At 39.8% G+C, this 17809-nt stretch overlaps 1 protein-coding gene and 3 pseudogenes across 5 annotated transcripts in view; 1 reads left to right on the top strand and 3 right to left on the bottom strand.

The window, feature by feature from the left end:
* Positions 1 to 17809, bottom strand: part of UNC13B (unc-13 homolog B) — a 205218-nt gene that overhangs the window by 164588 nt on the left and 22821 nt on the right. For all 5 annotated transcript variants that reach the window (XM_045840120.1, XM_045840121.1, XM_045840122.1 and 2 more), the window contains exons 2-3: positions 9012 to 9041; positions 3228 to 3327 (exon numbers count right to left, since the gene is read on the bottom strand). In XM_045840120.1, the coding sequence (XP_045696076.1) occupies positions 3228 to 3327; positions 9012 to 9041 (130 nt within the window). The remainder of the gene's footprint in view (positions 1 to 3227; positions 3328 to 9011; positions 9042 to 17809) is intronic.
* On the bottom strand, positions 4210 to 6488 carry LOC123819824 (annotated as a pseudogene).
* Positions 11488 to 12436, top strand: LOC123819823 (annotated as a pseudogene).
* LOC123819680 lies at positions 13216 to 13575 on the bottom strand (annotated as a pseudogene).

The following is a 17809-nucleotide window of genomic DNA, read 5'->3' as shown; positions in this document are numbered from 1 at the left end:
AAGAAACAGAGATCCAAGATGGCAGCAGAGTAGACAGACATTACACTCACCTCCTCCTAGGACCAAAGTGGAATCACAACTAAAACACAGAACATTCAATCCAAATAACCACCCAAAGACTAGCTGAAGAGAAGTTTTATAACCGAGGGTCTACAGAAGAAGCCACATTGAGATTGCTTGAAAGGATGAGATATGAAAAGGGGTGACATTTTTTCCAATATATGTTCCTCGGGCAAAGGAAACAAAAGAAAAAATAAACAAATGGGACTACATCAAACTAAAAAGTTTTTTTGCACAGCAAATGGAACCACCAGCAAAATGAAAAGACAACCCACTGAATGGGATGACATATAATAATACATCTGAGAAGGGGTTAACATCCAAAATTTATAAAGCACTTATAAAACTCAAAACCAAGAAAACAAACTATCTAATTTAAAAAAATGGGCAAAGGATCTGCATATATACTTCTCCAAAGAGGACATACAGATGGCCAATAGACATCTGAAAAGATACACAATCAACATCACTAATCATTAGAGAAATACAAATTGAAACCACAATAAAATATCACCTCACACCTGTCAGAATGCCTATCATCAATAAATCAACAAATAAGTGATGGTGAGGATGTGGAGAAAAGGGAATTCTCATGCACTGTTGGAGGGAATACAGGTTGGTGCAGCTACTGTGAAAAGCAGTATGGAGATACCTCAAAAAATTAAAAAAGAAACTGGCTTAGATCCAGCAATTACACTTCTAGAAATATATCCAAAGAAACTCAAAATACTGATTCAAAAGAATATATGAACCTCTATGCTCACTGTAGCATTATTTATAATAAATAGCCAAGATCTGGAAGCGGCCCAAGTGCCCATCAAGAGATGAGTAAATAAAAAAGCTATGGTGGCTGGAGTGGCTCAGTGGATTGAGCACCCACCTACAAACCAAAAGGTTGCCAGTTCAATTCCCAGGGTGCGTGTCTGGGTTGTGGGCCAGGTCCCCAGTTGGGGGCATGTGAGAGGCAACCAGTTTATGTATCTCTCACAAATTGATGTTTCTCTCCTTTTCTTTCTCCTTCCCTTCCCCTCTCTCTAAAAATAAATAAATAAATATCTTTAAAAAAAGATTCCATTAAAAAAAAAGTTGTGGTACATTTGCACAATGGAAAACTACTTGGCCATAAAGAAAGAAGGAAATCTTACCTTTTAGGACAGGATGTATGGACCTGTCAAATATTATGCTAAGTGAAATTAGCCAGTCAGAGAAAGAGTATTTACCATATGATTTCACTCATGTGTGGAATCCAATAAACAAAATAAACTAACAAACAAAGTAGAAACAGATTCACAAATACACAGAAAAGACTGACAGTTGTAAAGGGGAGGGGTTGAAAGGCTAGGTGAAAAAGGTGAAGGGATTAAGTGAAAAAAACAAAACAAAACCTCATAACAGAGACAACAGTATGGTTATCACCAGAGGGAAATGTGCATGGGGGGAGGTTGTAGAAGGTAAAGAGGGAATACACGGTAATAAAAGGAGACTTGACTTCAGGTGGTGAACACACAATACAATATACAAATGATGCATTATAGAATTATAAACCTAAAACCTATATAGTTTTATTAACCAATGTCACCCAATAAATTCAATTTTAGAAAAGAAAAAAGTGGTATCCTTCTCTTGTAACTAAGAAAGGGAATATTGAGAGAAAGGCAACCAGGGAGAAATTTGACACCATTGGCCTGTTTCTTCCTGAAGCCCAGTTTACCCTCAGCTTTCAGGACACTACCATCTCATCTCCCTATACCTCTCTGTCTATGCCTTCCTAGTTCCATTTGTCCCCTCTTTACATGCTGGTGCTCTCTGGGCTCCACCCCAGGCCCTATTCTCACCCTACACACTGGCTTCCCTAAGCTTTCTCATCTATGCCTATGGCTTCAACTGACCAAAATATTTATCCAACTCGGACTTCTTCCCTGAGTGCCAGGTTCAGGTTTCTATCTTCTCTACCTCAGTTCCTACCTGTCTTGCAAGAGACTCAAATATAAGCTTTTGTGTAACTCATCTTACAGTATCTCCTATCCTAATGAGTGGCACATCATTCACCCATCATCCAAGACAAATCTTGGCTCTATCCACTTAACATCTTCAAGCCATACTTTTCTCCGTATCCCTTTTCCTATTGTCTTAGCCCAAGCCCTCACAATCTTATCCTTTAACTATTATAATAAAGTTTCCTAAATGGTACTATAAAAAGCAGCATATTAAAAGCCTGGAGAATTGGAATGTTTCCACATAAAAATAATAGTCATCCCTATGTCTCTCTGAGATGCACCATAAACTTGCAAAACAATTTCACTTCAATTTCAAATTACACAGCAATTTTCATATATTTTCTGATTTGATTTTCCCATGCTCACCTTGCCAAAAAACAAGCATAGTCTTGTAAGAAAGGTAGAACTTTACAGACATAAAAACTGGCACTCAGAGAAGCTAAGTGATTCACTCATCCTTCAAAATGATATTCTATACTTCTCTCCCCTTTTCTAGATTAGGGGGAAAGATTCCTGAAACTTAAAGAGGAAAAAAAGAAATAATCAAGTTTTTAAAAGCCAGCACTTACACTTGTAATATACTAAATGCTGTGTCATGTGTAAGAAATTCTACTAATGTGTACTAACATTTATTAACAAGGTAAATGTAGGACATTTTACTACAAATAGCAAGAGGATTACAGGCACTGAAATATTCATCCTCCAAAGCAGATGACTCAGGTACAGACACACAGTCTCTCACATGCATAACCACATGCCTTCAAGGGGCCTTCTGAGAATCAAAGAAAGCTTATGTTTAATATCATGCTATTTGTACCATATCCTAATTCTGAGTACTAGAAAAAACTGGCTAGGTAGGATTTTCACATACATAAATTATTTGGGAGTTTACTCACATTCATAATTTGTCTCTAAGAATAGATTACAAATCCACAAAAAAACAAAACTGTGGATATACTTTGCCTACCACACACTTCACTTGCTCTGGTAACTCTAGCTTTTTAAAAAGAAAGTTAATATACATTAAAATATGTTTTGTAATATTTAACATATTTTATAATTCTTATATGTACACAAAATCTTGAGCCTGTAGTTGTTTAAGCCAATGTATTTACCTTGGAAAGATTATCATCAAACATTGTAAGTATGCTGTTGCTGTCAAGTACTTACAACATAAAATCTTGTTCCCAGGAAGGTTCATCGCCACGAACTGCTACAGTTGTGCTCTTCACATTCTGCACTTTCAGGGTCACATATGTGTTAAATTTGTCTTGGAAAAAATGCAAAATGAAGATGTAATACTTAGTGCTCATTTCGTTACCCAATCTCATAAAGCCATTGGAATTAAATAATATCCAAATTAAATCATTATATGTAGAACAAAAAATGAAAATATATATTGTACAAAGCATCATTCTAATGATAATGGAGTCGCAAAAAATATAAAACACATGCTTCCTTCAAAAGCATAATCTGTAACAGTGTTTTGAAAATTTGAGAAATGTATTTGACCCAGAAGACACACATACACACATATAAACTAGCATAAGTGTTCATAAAATACAAGACATGATACACCATTATTCCCTATTCTATTTTATTCAATCTATTAAAATGTTAATCATATCCGGCCCTGCCTGGCATGGCTCAGTGGATTAAGTGCTGGTTTGTGAACCAAAAGGTCACCAGTTTGATTCCTAGTAAGGGCACATGCCTGGGTTGTGGGCCAGGTCCCCAGATGAGGGCGTGCAAGAGGCAACCATCACACATTGATGTTTCTCTCCCTCTCTTTCTCCCTTCCTTCCCTTCTCTCTAAACATAAATAAATAAAATCTTTTTTTAAAAAAAAGAAGTTAATCATAAGAAACTAAATTGATTTTACAGCCCACCTGCAGTTTGAAAAAAAACTAATATAATTGATCTAGTAGAAAAAATATGTAACTTTTTTTAAGTAGGTACAAAGCCTTTATTATTGCTATTAATACAAGCTTAGAAATGGTCTCTTCCTAATGAAAAATACAATCTTTTCTACACTTAGGGAAAGTTATAAAACCTCTTTTGGGGGGAGTAGAATTTTTCCAATAAATCAATTATTTCCAGTGAACCCCAGTCACAATAAACAGTCTAGTCTCTGAGCTTTATTAGTTGGCTGTCACCATTGCACTAATAGAAGATCTCCATTTTCCACAGAATAAAACTGTAATGACTGTCATTTTCTAGTTCAATCTCTCTGCCTGGCATTTTGGGACGTTCACAGGACAACAGAAGGTCTGACACAGGAACTCTGAGAAGACATGGCAGCAATCCTTTCACTTTTTCAACTGTGATGGAGTCGGGCAGTTGTTTCTCTAGGACTTTCTGGTCCAGATGGTGAGGATATTTTATCCTCAGTGTTAGCAGCTGGCTTTGAGCAAACACGGTGGTTGTGTTTTAAGTTCCCCCTCCCCAGGTGCACCATTTTTGAGGCAGAGTGCCTGGTACCTGGGGTGGGCTACCAGAACTCCTCATTTGGCCTGTTTTGGTCTGGATCCTGATGCCCAGCCCCCTTTTCCATTCATTTCCAAACACTTTTCTGTACTCCAGCTTGGCTCCAGCCTCCTGCCTCTCCTCAGGAATATTTTGACATTTGTTCAGGGTTTGCAGCTGACCAATCCTGACAATAAGGAACTGGTACGCCGTCTGCGCTCTGCTTCCCTCAGTCCCGGTTTCTTCGTCAGGACAAAGAGCTCAGACTCTGTAACTCATCCAGCTTGTTGATAGATGACCATTGCAATATCTGATTGTCACTGACTACAAGGTTTGGCAAGGAAGGAAATACTGACATTTTGCACTGAATCCCAGGATCCAGGAAATGTAGAGAAGAAATCCAGTGTTAGAAAGAATTAGTTGTTCTAGTCTGGGCAGATATGCTATTAGAAACAGCTGATTTTCATCAATTAACTAATTATGGGAAAGGTCTAATAACTTGATCATTTGTAAAACGTCAGCCGGCCTTTCTGAAATGGAAATATCGTTAGACTCTAGGCAGAGCTCCTCCAGGACTGGTCACCCCACAGCACACCGGAGCACCTTGGCACACATTCCTGTGCAGCTGAGGACTAAACCTTCAGTGCAGGAAATATCCTGGTTAGAGATGGTGAGTAGGGGGAAATCTCAGTTTATTGTCCCTGAGATTAAGGGCTTCCAGGTGTCTGAGCTGATCAGCAATATTACCACTTCATCCCATGCCAACAGCAGGTTTATTGACAAATCTACTCCTTTAACATTAGGACACGCTTTGGCAATGGCTCCTTTGTCACCAGCACAACTTACTGCATACTTCTTCAAACAAATTTCTTGGAACATGTTCAGCTGGGTTTGCTGTTTTATAATAGCATCAAAACCAATAGTTTCCACAGGTATATTAGCAATTTTATTTTATTTACCTTTTTTGTTTGTTTGTTTGAATACTAATATGCTCTTTGCCATCTTTCTCTGGTCCATCTTTTAACACACAATGGTTCTTAACTGCAGTAAGAAAGTCTATTCCAGCCCTAGCTGGTGTGGCTCAGTGGAATGAGTGCCAGCCTGTGAACCAAAGGGTCTCTGGTTTGATTCCCAGTCAGGGCACATGCCTGGGTTGCAGGCCAGGTCCCCAGTAGCGAGTGCTTGAGAGGCAACCGCACATCAATGTTTCTCTCCCTCTCTGTCTCCCTTCCCCTCTCTCTAAAAATAAATTAAAATCTTTTAAAAAAACAAAAAGGAAAGAAAATCTACTCCAAAATTTACTTTGGACAAATAAAGGATCCTCCTCCTGCTGGGTGGCTGAACTGAGAAAGGACAGTGCCGTAAAAACACACAATTGTGCATTCTCCATTAACTTAAACTCTTCAACCAATGACATCTAATGCAAAGTGTCATTCATTATAATATAGCCAGAATCCAAAATATGAGATCTAGGCTGCAGGTTCAGTCCCTGGTCTGGGTGGGTGCAGAGGGCAGCCGATTGATGTTTCTCTCTCACATCTATGTTTCTCTCTTTCCCTTCCACTCTCTCTGCCTGCAGCCAGTCAGGTGCCAGCCGGGTGGTCAGGGCAGTGGTCCCTCACATGTGCTGTGCCACCAGAAAAGATATGTAACTTTAAATATAGAAAAAAGTAAGTACCATAACAGAAAAAGTGATAAAGGATTGCAGAAGAGGAAAGGGTTACCTCTAGCTGTTGAAAGAAATAAGAATTCAGGATAAACCCTCATAAACAGTGAATTTCAAGCTTTATCTATTCACTTATCAGAAATGTTATCACAGAATTGGGAAAAGGAAATTCTCTAACCTAACAGTGTAAGTTGAATACTAAACAAAGGTAAGTGGCCTAGAACTCAAAACTCAGGGATCTGACCTACTGCTTAACACAGCATGTTCTATACTCACCCTTCTACCTTCACATCAGCCATGAGGAGGAGAACTGAACTGAGAATTCGCTTTTCTATATAACATATTAATCATAATTTTATAAAATGAAAAAGGGGATACAATTATTTTTTGACTCATCACACTGGCAAAGATTGCTTACAATGATTACCTGTTAGAGAAGTGAGAAAATGGGCCTTGTCATGCACTTCTAGCAGAAGATAAACCTTTCTCTTTAATATCACTAAGAATCATGTAGTTTATATATGACCCCCATCCATATCCAGTGTACCAGTGAGGTAGACCCCTGAGCTATGTTTGATATCATATGGTTTTGTAGTCCACTCCCCATATTCCACCATAGCTGATTAGACCAGGGGCAGATGCCACTCAAGAGCATCCCATCTATGGGCTGGCCAAAAGGTAAAACCAATATGATTCCTTCTCAAAAAATTTTTAAATAGAGAAAACAAAGAAATAGGGATAGCTGGTAGTTGGTTACAAAGCTTGGAGGAGAGGCATACAAACTCCACCGGAGATATGATTATAGGCTGTATGCAACCACAGAAAAGCCAGCTGGACCAGAAAATTGAACAGAACAGATTCTCACTTAAAAAAAAAAAAAAAACAAGAGTCCTAACCCAGAGCCAGTGGAGAGAGTAGAAAGTTCAGAATCTGCTTTAGCTCCTATTGCACCCAAGGTTTGGCTTTTGAGATTTTCCTGGGTTCCCAAGCATGTTCACTTTTTCCCGGTAACCCCCAGGACTCTTCCTTTCCCCCAGCAGTAATCAGAACAACTTGACATTCACAGTTTAGGAGATGTGTATTAAAATAAGGAGATACCATGTTTTGCCTTCAGATGAGCAAAGATTTTAAAAAATTGATAGTATGTCATGTTGATAAGGACTTGAGAAAAGAAATCCTCATGTACTCTGATCTGAGTATAATCTAGCAAAAACTTTCAGAAAGGCAGTATGCATGGTAGCAACTACCAAATTTCTTTAAAATATATACCTTTGACCAAGCAATTCTACTTCTGGACTCTAGTGTACATATACATTTGCAAAAGCAGGCAATGACAAATGCACAAGAATATTTACCAGTACTTCTTAGAATAGCAAGAAATTGAAAACAACCTACATATTCAATCAAGAATCTATGGTACAAATCTACAATAAAATTCTATATAACATTTTTTAAAGATTTTATTTATTTATTTTTAGAGAGGGAAGGGAGGGAGAAAGACAGAGAGAGAGAGACACATCAATGTGTGGTTGCCTCTCGCATACCCTCCACTGGGCACCTAGCCCACAACCCAGGCATGTGCCCTGACTGGGAATCAAACCTGCAACACTTTGATTCGCAGCCCGCGCTCAATCCACTGAGCTATGCCAGCCAGGGCTAACATTTTTTTTTTAAAGAACCAGATATATGTATATACACACACATAAGAAAAGACTTTCATGATGTATTGGGATAAAAGCAGGTTGTGCAAAGATATGTATAGCTAATCCATTAATGTAGACACGCATATACACAGAAAAAATCTGAAAAGATATATAAAAACCTCTAAATAGTTATTCTGGAAGTATAATTGAGTTGGTCAAGAAGTAAGAGGATTTTAACTTTTCACTAAATTGATATATAGATGTAGATTTCTCTAATGTTTTACAACAGCATTGTTTTTTTTTCTAGCTTTCCTGAGGTATAATTGATAATTTAAAATTGTACATTTTAAGGTATACAACCTGATGATTTGATGTATGTATACACTGCAAAATAATCACAATTAAACAAATTAACATATTCATAACCACCTCGTATGGTTATCATTTTGAGTGAGTGAGAGGGTGTATTGAATGAGAAGGTGTATGTGTATTGAGAACATTTAGAATCTACTCTCTTAGAAAATTAAATTTCTAATACTATACAAGACTTGGTTTTATGTTGGGATTTTTAGTAGCTCTTTAGGAATGGATTCATTCCTGACCTGCACTCTTGGAGGATCACTGTTAACATTGGTTTGCCAATACCTACTCAGGATATTACCATATTTTTTAGACCATAAGACTCGCATAGGTTTTAAAGGAAGAAAATAGGGGGAAAAATTTTGAAGCAAAAAATGTGGTAAAATATTTAATAACATAAATAGCATAATATTTCCCCAATTAAATGTAAACAGAACTCAACAGCAGCATTAACATCATTATTCCTCCCAAATTGTGGAGGGAACATACCCCTTTGGCTTTGTCCATGTGTCCTTTATACTTGTTCCTTGACAACCCTTCCCCAATTTTTACCCATTATCCCTCTCCCACTTCACCTCTGGTTACTTGTAAACTATAATTGCTGTACATTAGATCTCCAGAAATTATTTATCTTGCATAACTGAAATTTTGTACCCCTTTGACTAACATCTCCCTATTCTGAGTTATTAATTAATAATTTAAGGAATTTACTGAGTGTAATTAATTTAATCAATGAATTCGATAAAAGTATTTGTTTAAAAGGTTGCTTTTAAATCACAGCAAATATGATGGGACATTATAATAGAAGGCTGGTCTTACCTGGTGAACCCTGGAATTTGGCTCTTTTAACTGCAAGAGAAAAAAAGGCACCATGAAAAAACTAATTTATTTAGCCAACATTTCCTGAACATCCACTAGGTCAAGGTTAGAGTTAGATTTTTACATCTAAGTCCTTAGAAGAGAATAGAAGCTGGGACTTCTAATCAAAGCTTGAAGGCAGAGTTAAAAGTCATTCAATCTAATCTCATACTGAACACAGAAATCTCATACTGAATTAGTCATTCAATCTAATCTCTTACAGCCTCCTGACAAGAAAGTGGAGGGAACTAACTTACTCCTAGGTCAGGCAACCAATTTCAAGTCATATATCATTTTAATGATTAAGTCACATATACTCCTTTTTTAAAACCTATCATAAAAATTTCCTCTATTCCATTCATGCCCAAAGAAGAGCTTAACTGGCAAGATCTAGACAACAGATTTAAGGAGAGTGAGAAGTAACTTCTTTCTGGGGATAAGTAAATATCAAGAGGACCTCCTGTCCAAGAGCTGTTTCCAAAACTGTGTAAGAAATGCCACACTTGGACTGCAGCATGCCGCCCCTAAGAAAGGTCAAAGACCACAAATGAAGGAAACTCCTAATTCTAGAATGTACTATATATCTATCCAATATTTCTTTCAATGAAGATTGGGGTTACGTGCCACAGGGGAGGAAAAAGGCAAAAGGAAATCCCAACACACAATACCTGAGAAGATATTTGAGGGCACAGATCTGCCATCTCCTTGTCCTGCTTTACGAAAGTGAAAGCTTCACCTTAGCTTACATCCAACCCCGGCTTAGTATTTCCAAGAGATGAGTGATTCTGTACCTTTCACAAGGTCCTCTTCATTTTCAGGAAGCACTTAGTGCTAAAAGCTTTAACTTTAAAAAAAAATTATTTATTTAGAAATGGGGAAGGGAGTGAGGAAGAGAGGGAGAAAGAGGAAACATTGACACATGAAAGATATACCCAACTGGGGGTGTGCGAGAGGCAACAAATCCATGTATATCTTGCACATTTATGCTTTTCTCCCTCTTTCTCCCTCTCCTCCTCTCTCTCAAAAGTAAATAAATGAAAGCCAAAGAACCTATATGTACAATGCATGGACATGAACTAAGGTGGGGGGAATGCTGGAGGGTGGGGGAATGCAGGGCAAGAGAGGGGATAGAGAAGAGAAAAAAAATGGGAAAACCATAATAGCATAATCGATAAAATATACTATTTAAAAAAAGGACACTTCACCATAGTGAGCTAAGTTTAAAAAAGGACTTTTATAACCAAAATAAAAATGTATTCCAAACTGAAATATAAAAAAATCTTTAAATAAAATTTTAAAAAATTAATACATTACTCAAAATTAAAGATAAAGAGAGAATCTTAAACACAGCAAGAGAAAAGAAGAGAGTTACCTACAAAGGAGTTCCCATAGGACTATCAGCTGATTTCTCAAAAGAAAACTTGCAGGCAAGAAGGGGCTGGAAAGAAGTGTTCAAAGTCATGAAAGGCAAAGACCTACATCCAAGATTGCTGTATCCAGCAAAGCTATCATTTAGAACGGAAGGACAGATAAAGTGTTTCCCAGATAAGGTCAAGTTAAAGGAGTTCATTTTCACCAAGCCCTTACTAAATGAAATGTTAATGGGGCTTATCTAAGAAAAAGAAGATAAAAAACATGTATAGTAAAATGACAACAAACTCACAACTATTAACAGCTGAAACTAAAAATAAAAACTAAGCAACAACTATAACAGGAAAAGAATCAGAGAAATGGAGATCACATGGAGGGTTATTAGTGGGGAGGGAGAGGAAGGAAAATGGGGGAAAAGGCACAGGGAATAAGAAGCATAAATGGTAGGTACAAAATAGACAGGGGGAGTTAAGAATAGTATGGAAAATGGAGAAGCCAAAGAACTTATATGTACAACCCATGGACATGAACTAAAAACGGGGAGGAATAATGGAGGAAAGAGGAGTACAGAGTGGAGAGGGGTAAAGGGGTGAAAAAAATTGGACAACTGTAATAGCATAATCAATAAAATATACTTTAAAAGATAAATAAAATTAAATAAAATCCCTATGGATTTTGGAGCACTAACCCTCAAGGTGATGGTATGTAGAGGTTAACCTTTTGGGTTATCTGGGTTTGGTGAGGTCCTGAGGGTAAGGTCCTCATGATGGGATTAGTGTCCTTATAAGAATGAACCGGAAAGCTAGCTCTCTCTCCCTCTCCACCATGTGAGGATACAGCAAGAAGGTGGCCATCTGCTAGTCAAGATGAGGGCCTTGAGATGAAGATGAGGCAGTGGCTGGGGTAGGAGCTTGGAAATTCAAGCAGGGGTAGTAGGTGGTTTGGACCCACTGGACCACCATTGTTTCCAGAAAGAGTTTGACTGGCGTAACCTCTGGAGCAACTGTTGTCTGGCTCCTCTAGCTGATAGGCATATTGAGGCCAGGTACAGCAAGGGCATCTGATCATGGGCCAATGTGTTACCACCAAGTGCAAGAAGCCCTCATCAGCTCTGGGAAACAAGAATGGAGACCGCGACCCTGGCAGCAAATCACACAACAGACAAGCTGCAGGCCATGGTGAGGAACAGCCACTAGCCTGTTGCAAGCCAGGTGGAGCTATCCTTATCAATGGGACAAAAAACATAGAGGCTACCACTGAGGCCTGCCAGCTGCCAACATCCTCAGGAGATGCTAGGAGGAAGCCCAAGACCAATGCCAAGGAGTCTTCCTCACAGAGGCTGGAAGAACTGTTCAGGCACTACGAAGATGAGCAGGAGGATGCACTTGTGGAGGGAGGCACGGAGTGCTTTTGCAGTGACCTATGTGTTGACCCCACAAAATTTTCAGTGCGGTCCCTGGCTTGGAAGTTTCAGGCTGCTGCCATGTGCCAATTCACCAGCAAGGGGTTATCTGATGGCTGTAAAGTCCTGAGTGCAGACAGCATCAGTGAGATCTGTGCACAGTTCCATAGCCTCTTAACTGAAGCCAAACAATGGGACAAATTCAGGGATCTCTACCAGTTTACATTTCAGTTTGGCCTGGACTCTGAAGAAGGGCAGCAGTCACTTCATCAGGAAATAACCATTGCCCTCTGGAAGGCAATCTTTACTGAGAACAATCCTCCAACATTGAACCAGTGACTAAACTCTCTAACAGAGAACTCCTCAGGGATCAACGGCATCCCCTGGGACACTTGGAATATGTGTTCCTTAACTTTACTCAGGTGACTGGCCCCAACCTCAGCAACTACAGTGAAGATGAGATGAGGCCTGGCCAAGTCTCTCCGACACCTTTGTGGAGTGGGAGATGGAGCGGAGGAAATAAGAAAGAGCTGGGGTAGGTGCCCTCAGTTCAGGATCCTTGGGCCTGTGTCCCCAGGAGCAAACTTCGAGCTCTGCTCTAGAGAAGCCATGAAGGTCTGCCCACTGGCCTGGAGTCACCCAAGGAACTGGACCTTTCTGGAAATTACCAAAGATCTGGATATTTTCTACTTTACACCTCTCTCTGCCTTGTATCTGAAAGCACTTTAAAATGCTGTGTTATGTTTTAGGCATTTCTTTACTTTTTTGGTTATTTTGGTTATTTCCTTTGGGGTGGTCCCCCCAAATATTTGAACCTGACTACATGTGTACATGCTGTGTTGTTTTTCTTTTTTCTTCTTCTTCTTCTTTTTTTGAAGGCTTCAGATAGAATAAGCCTGCCTTTTTTTTTTCTTTTTGCACAAATTAGGTTTTGGGTAGGGGTGTGTTGAGCAGGGTGGGAAATGGGCCAGTTAGGCTGAAGTAACAGTGCCAGACTACAATTTTCAGGACAGGTCTCTACTGTGTGTAGTGCTGCCTATATGGTTGATTTTAGGTTGTGACAATTTTTTTATGTGAAATTAGACTTTAGTGTGCACAAAGAAACCTCACATTATTGACAGGGAGAGGAAGGAGGGTGGGAGGGCTTCGGCCAGGAAGGGCCTTGGGTAAAGAGGACATGCTGAGTGGGGAAGGAGAGCAGTGGATGTGGGGTGGGCGGGCAGGGAGAGGCAGAATCCCTTGCCAGTGGGGGTCGGGGCAGTGGTGGAAGAGGGCTCTTGTTTCATCATACTCATCCTCCTCTGGCCTCCATTCTTTGCTTCCTCCAGTTTTACAGGTCCTGTTCACTCCCTGCCAGAGCCAAGAGCCAAGGGCCACTCCTACCCTGCTCCATTAGATGTCTTCCCAGTGGCTGAAGTACTGGGTCTGGCGCTGGCAGTGGGACAGCAGCTCCTGCCAGTGGAAATAGGTCTGGGCAGCTAGGTCCCTGAGTTAGGTCTAGTGCATGGCCTGGGGGCTCTCCCAGATATGGGTGCTGATGTGACAGTCCAACTGCAAACATAGGAGCTGCAGCTCTCCCCACTGGTCTGGAGTAATGTCTTGGCAGCTGACCACCACTGCAGCAAGTGTGAGGAGGCTGTGACACAGGTAGCAGACCTTGTGGTCTAGCTCAGCACTGGCCTTTGGCTGTTGCTACTGGCAGGGTGGCAAGGTCTCAGAGTCCAAGTACTGCTGAAGGGATAATGGCCTCATGAGGCTCAGGAGCCAGCTGAGCTCTACCAGCTTTCACTGGGAACAATGACAGACCGGCCTGGCCCTGAGTGGCAGGTCTGCCTGGGACCAGCTATAGTGTATGGGTTCTTGACTTCGTGTAGGAAAGATTTCACATGAATCCAGGTGACTATGAGGATACATTTACTGAAGCTGGGGACAGTGAAACAAGGAAGGTCTTAGCATAGAGGAGGCAACAGGAGAACCCCGGCTGGGCTGCCTTAGCTCACTGGGAAGTCAGAGAAGAGGTAGCTCTGGGGACAGGTTCAGAGTGTTAGTCTGGGACAAGCTGCCAGCTGCCCATTGCCTTAGAATTTAGGAGATCAGAGCCTGTGAAGAAAGAAGTGGGGAAGAAGTGAAAGAAATGGTGAGGGCTGCTCCACAGAGGGAGAGAGCAGCTGTGATAATTATTTTTAAAGATTTATAGAGCTGACTAGCAGTGTTAACTGGTAACCACACTGCATTAATTCCAAGGTGAGGAAAAGCTCTTGGAGAGCCAAGGCCAGCAGAGAGTGTATGTAGTCTGGTGACAACTCCCTTTTAAGCTAATTTATCTGAAACCTCTCTTTCCTATGCTTCTGGCTCATTCCTTCTGTGACCCATCACATTCCACATTGAGTTTATCCACCAACATGCCGCACCTGTCGGTCAAGTGCGCAGTGTTTTTGGAACACATACCAATAACCACTTAAGCACTGGGTGCAGAGAAAGCCATGCTACCTGTTTTGCCAGCGTCAGACCTTGATAGTGTTTTTTTTTATGAGTTTTCTGTATTTTCATGTTGTAACTGGAAATACATGTTTTTCCATTTGTCTCAGAGCCAAAGTTTCTGTTCCTGGGGGATCACCTGACTTGAAGGAAAACTGTGGTATGGACCTCTGCCTAAATACTTTTTATTTTTTTTATTTTTTGAGTAGCATCAGCTTACCTGTCTGGCAAGTGCTGAAGCCTGGGGCTGGCCTGAATTCTCCCCAACAAATACAGAAGTGTGTTTAATAGTTAAATGTGTGTTCTTTCCCTTCTTGCTGTCCCCCTGTTGTCACTTATCCCCTAGGTATTATTTATTATCTCTTTGTTAATGTCAGGCTCATCTGGGGTAATGTGATGACTGTTTAGGTTTACATGACTCTTCTCCTTCCACTCCATATATACACATATATTTATATTTATATTTATTTTTATTTTTATATATTCCTTCCTATTTCTTTGCCTGCTAAAAACGGCCATAATAAAGGGGGGTGCCTTCAATATATGAAGTATAGGAAGAGTGCCAGGGAACATCATAATGGAATTTGGACTATTTTCACAAATTGGAACGTGGCTTTTCTCAGCTCTTTCTTCATAAGAGGGAGGCCCGGTTGCTGACTCCTCTGTGTGGTGGCTCCATGAGGCCAGCTTTGAACAACTGCCACACAGGAACTGACTCTGGTCCTACCTCATTTCAGTAGATGGTCCTCTTATTATTTTTCCATTTAAAGAAAAAATCCTCAAAAAAACTACTGGAAGGGTGGGTGGCATGAACTTGTACAGTACAGAACAGATTGAAAAGGAAATCTAAATAAAAACTTAGAAAAAAAATTCTTTTAAAGGAAGAGGGCCTTCATCAAGAACTTAACTATGCTAGAAACTTGATCTTCGACTTCCCAGCCTCCAGAGCTGTGAAAAGTAAATGTCTGTTGTTTCAGCCATCCAGTCTATGGGATTTTGTTGCAGTAGCCAGAGCTAAGACAACTGCATAGCTAGTCTTCATTGTCCATTCCTACAGAACTTTTACCTTGCTTTTCAGTTATCAAGTATTATTGTTATGGGTTGAATTTTATCCCCCTAAAAATCGTGTGTTGAAGTCCTTACCCCCAGTAACTCAGAATGTGATCTTATTTGAAAACAGGGTTATTACAGATGTAATTCGTTCAGATGAAGTCACTAGGGTGGACCCTAATCTATTATGAGTGGTATCATTACAAAAAGAGGAAATATGGCACAGAGAGACACACACGAGGAGCACACCATACGAAGATAAAGGCTGAGATGCTTCTACAAGCCAAGGAGTGCCAGCAAGCCAGCGGAAGCTAGGGAAGAAGCATGAAACAGATTCTCTCTCACAGTCCTCAGAAGGAACCAACGCTGCAGGGACCTTGATCTTGGGTTTCAAGCCTCCAGAACTATGAGACAATAACTTTCTGTTGTTTAAAGTCACCCAGTTTGTATTACTTTGTTATGGTAGCCATGGCAATCTAATATAATTATAAGTAACCTTTGATGACTATCCCTACAGACCATCAGAAATGTATAAAAATTTTTCCTTTCTTAGAATAAAGTCCTAGAAGTAGAACTACAGTCAAGCAGCACAGTTTTATAGCTCTTAACACATAATATCCCACAGGACTGGTCACTCCTCAACAGGCTTTCACACATCCTTTCACTTCTCCCAGGATCTCCAGAGAAGGTTCAGGGAAGACTTATTAGTCCCCTTTTACATAGAGGAAAACAGGCTCAGGAAATTAGTAATGTACTAGTAATCAAATCCAGCATTTTTTTCAATAGACCACAGCTGCGATGTCCAATACAGGAGCCAGCAGCTACATGTGGCTATTTAAATTTAAATTCATCTAAATTAAATAAAATTAAGATTTGGTCACTGGGTCATACCAGCCACATTTCAAAAGCTCAGTAGCTTAATGTAACTAGTGACCACCATGTTGAACAGAACAAACATGGCACATTTTCATTATCATGGAAAGTTGTATCCAACAGTGCTGAACTAGAGCATATGAAAATGTAGAATACAGCCTTATAATGCTTGGTACGACAGATCTTTGCATACTGAACGGGTTAACCAAGATGCAGTAGAGGACATCTGTAACACAATAAGGGCAGGAAGCAAGCTAAGACTCACTGAAGCACATATAACAAAAGTCTGAGAAACACTGATCAGTTGCCTCTTGCACACACCTGGACCTAAGCCTGTCACAACTGGGGCCTATGCCCTGGCAGGGAATCAAGTTGTCTACCTTTTGCTTTGGAGGTAGACGCTCAGCCCACTGAGCCACACCAGTCAGGGCCTTATTGACTTTTTTAGAGAAAGAAAAACATTAATGTGAGAGAGAAAAATTGATTAGTTGCCTCCCATACACACCCTGACCACGTCTAACCCACAACCTAGTACATGCCCTGACTGGGAATCAAACATGCCACCTTTTGGTGTACAGGACAGCGCTCCAACTGACTGACCCACCAGCCAGGGCAGTGTGCTGTTTTTAATAGATACCATTAAGAATTTAACCTGTGCCATAAATTGTGCACTAAACTTTTTAAAAGAAATCTATATATAATTTCAAATATATATAAGAAATATATATATAAAAGTTTATATAAACTATATATAAACATATATATATATATATGTTTAATCCATACAGAAAAGCAAAAAGTATGACTACACATTTACCTTACAGTCAAACTGTACAGATGTCAACATTGTGCCATATTTGTTTCAGATTATTTTTACCAAAATGTAATAACATATTACAGCCCTGACTGGTGTGGCTCAGTGGGCTGAGCACTGGCCTGTGAACAGAAGGGTTATAATTCAATTTCCTGTCAGGGCACTGCCTGGGTTGTGGGCCAGGTCCCGGTTGGGAGTGTACAGCAGGCAACCAATCAGTGTTTCTCTCACATATCAATGTTTCTCTCCCTCCTTTCCCCTCTCTTTAAAAATAAATAAAATTTTAAAACTGTAATACATTACAAATACAACTCTAATCCCTACTAAACAGCTTCTCTGAAGAATCCAGTATCCTAACATTGATATGTATCATTCCAATCTAGACTTTCATTTTTACATATATGTTATATCCATAAACAATATACAATACTGCCTTTGCATGTTTCTGAATGTTAAATACTACATGGTATCATAATATATCTGTCTGAAACTTGCTTTTCTTCCATTTTGATTTGAGATTTATCGTTACTGATAAATGAAGCTTAGTTTATTCACTTAACTTTGTTTAGTTTAACATTCCATTTGATGAACACACCACAGTTTATTTATCTAAACTTCTACCATGGGATTTTTAGGTCGTTTCCAAAGTCTTGCCATTACAAACGATGCCTCAGTGAACATCCTCCTTCGTGCCTCCTTTGACCAAACACAAGAATTGCAATCACAAGCTGCAGGGGGTGCATACCTTCAGCTTCATGAAGTGTATCTAAC

Source organism: Phyllostomus hastatus, unplaced genomic scaffold, assembly GCF_019186645.2.
Source record: "Phyllostomus hastatus isolate PE091 unplaced genomic scaffold, TTU_PhHast_1.1 phas_contig_34, whole genome shotgun sequence".
In the NCBI taxonomy this organism is placed as follows: domain Eukaryota; kingdom Metazoa; phylum Chordata; class Mammalia; order Chiroptera; family Phyllostomidae; genus Phyllostomus; species Phyllostomus hastatus.
This window is presented reverse-complemented; position numbering and strand designations above follow the sequence as displayed.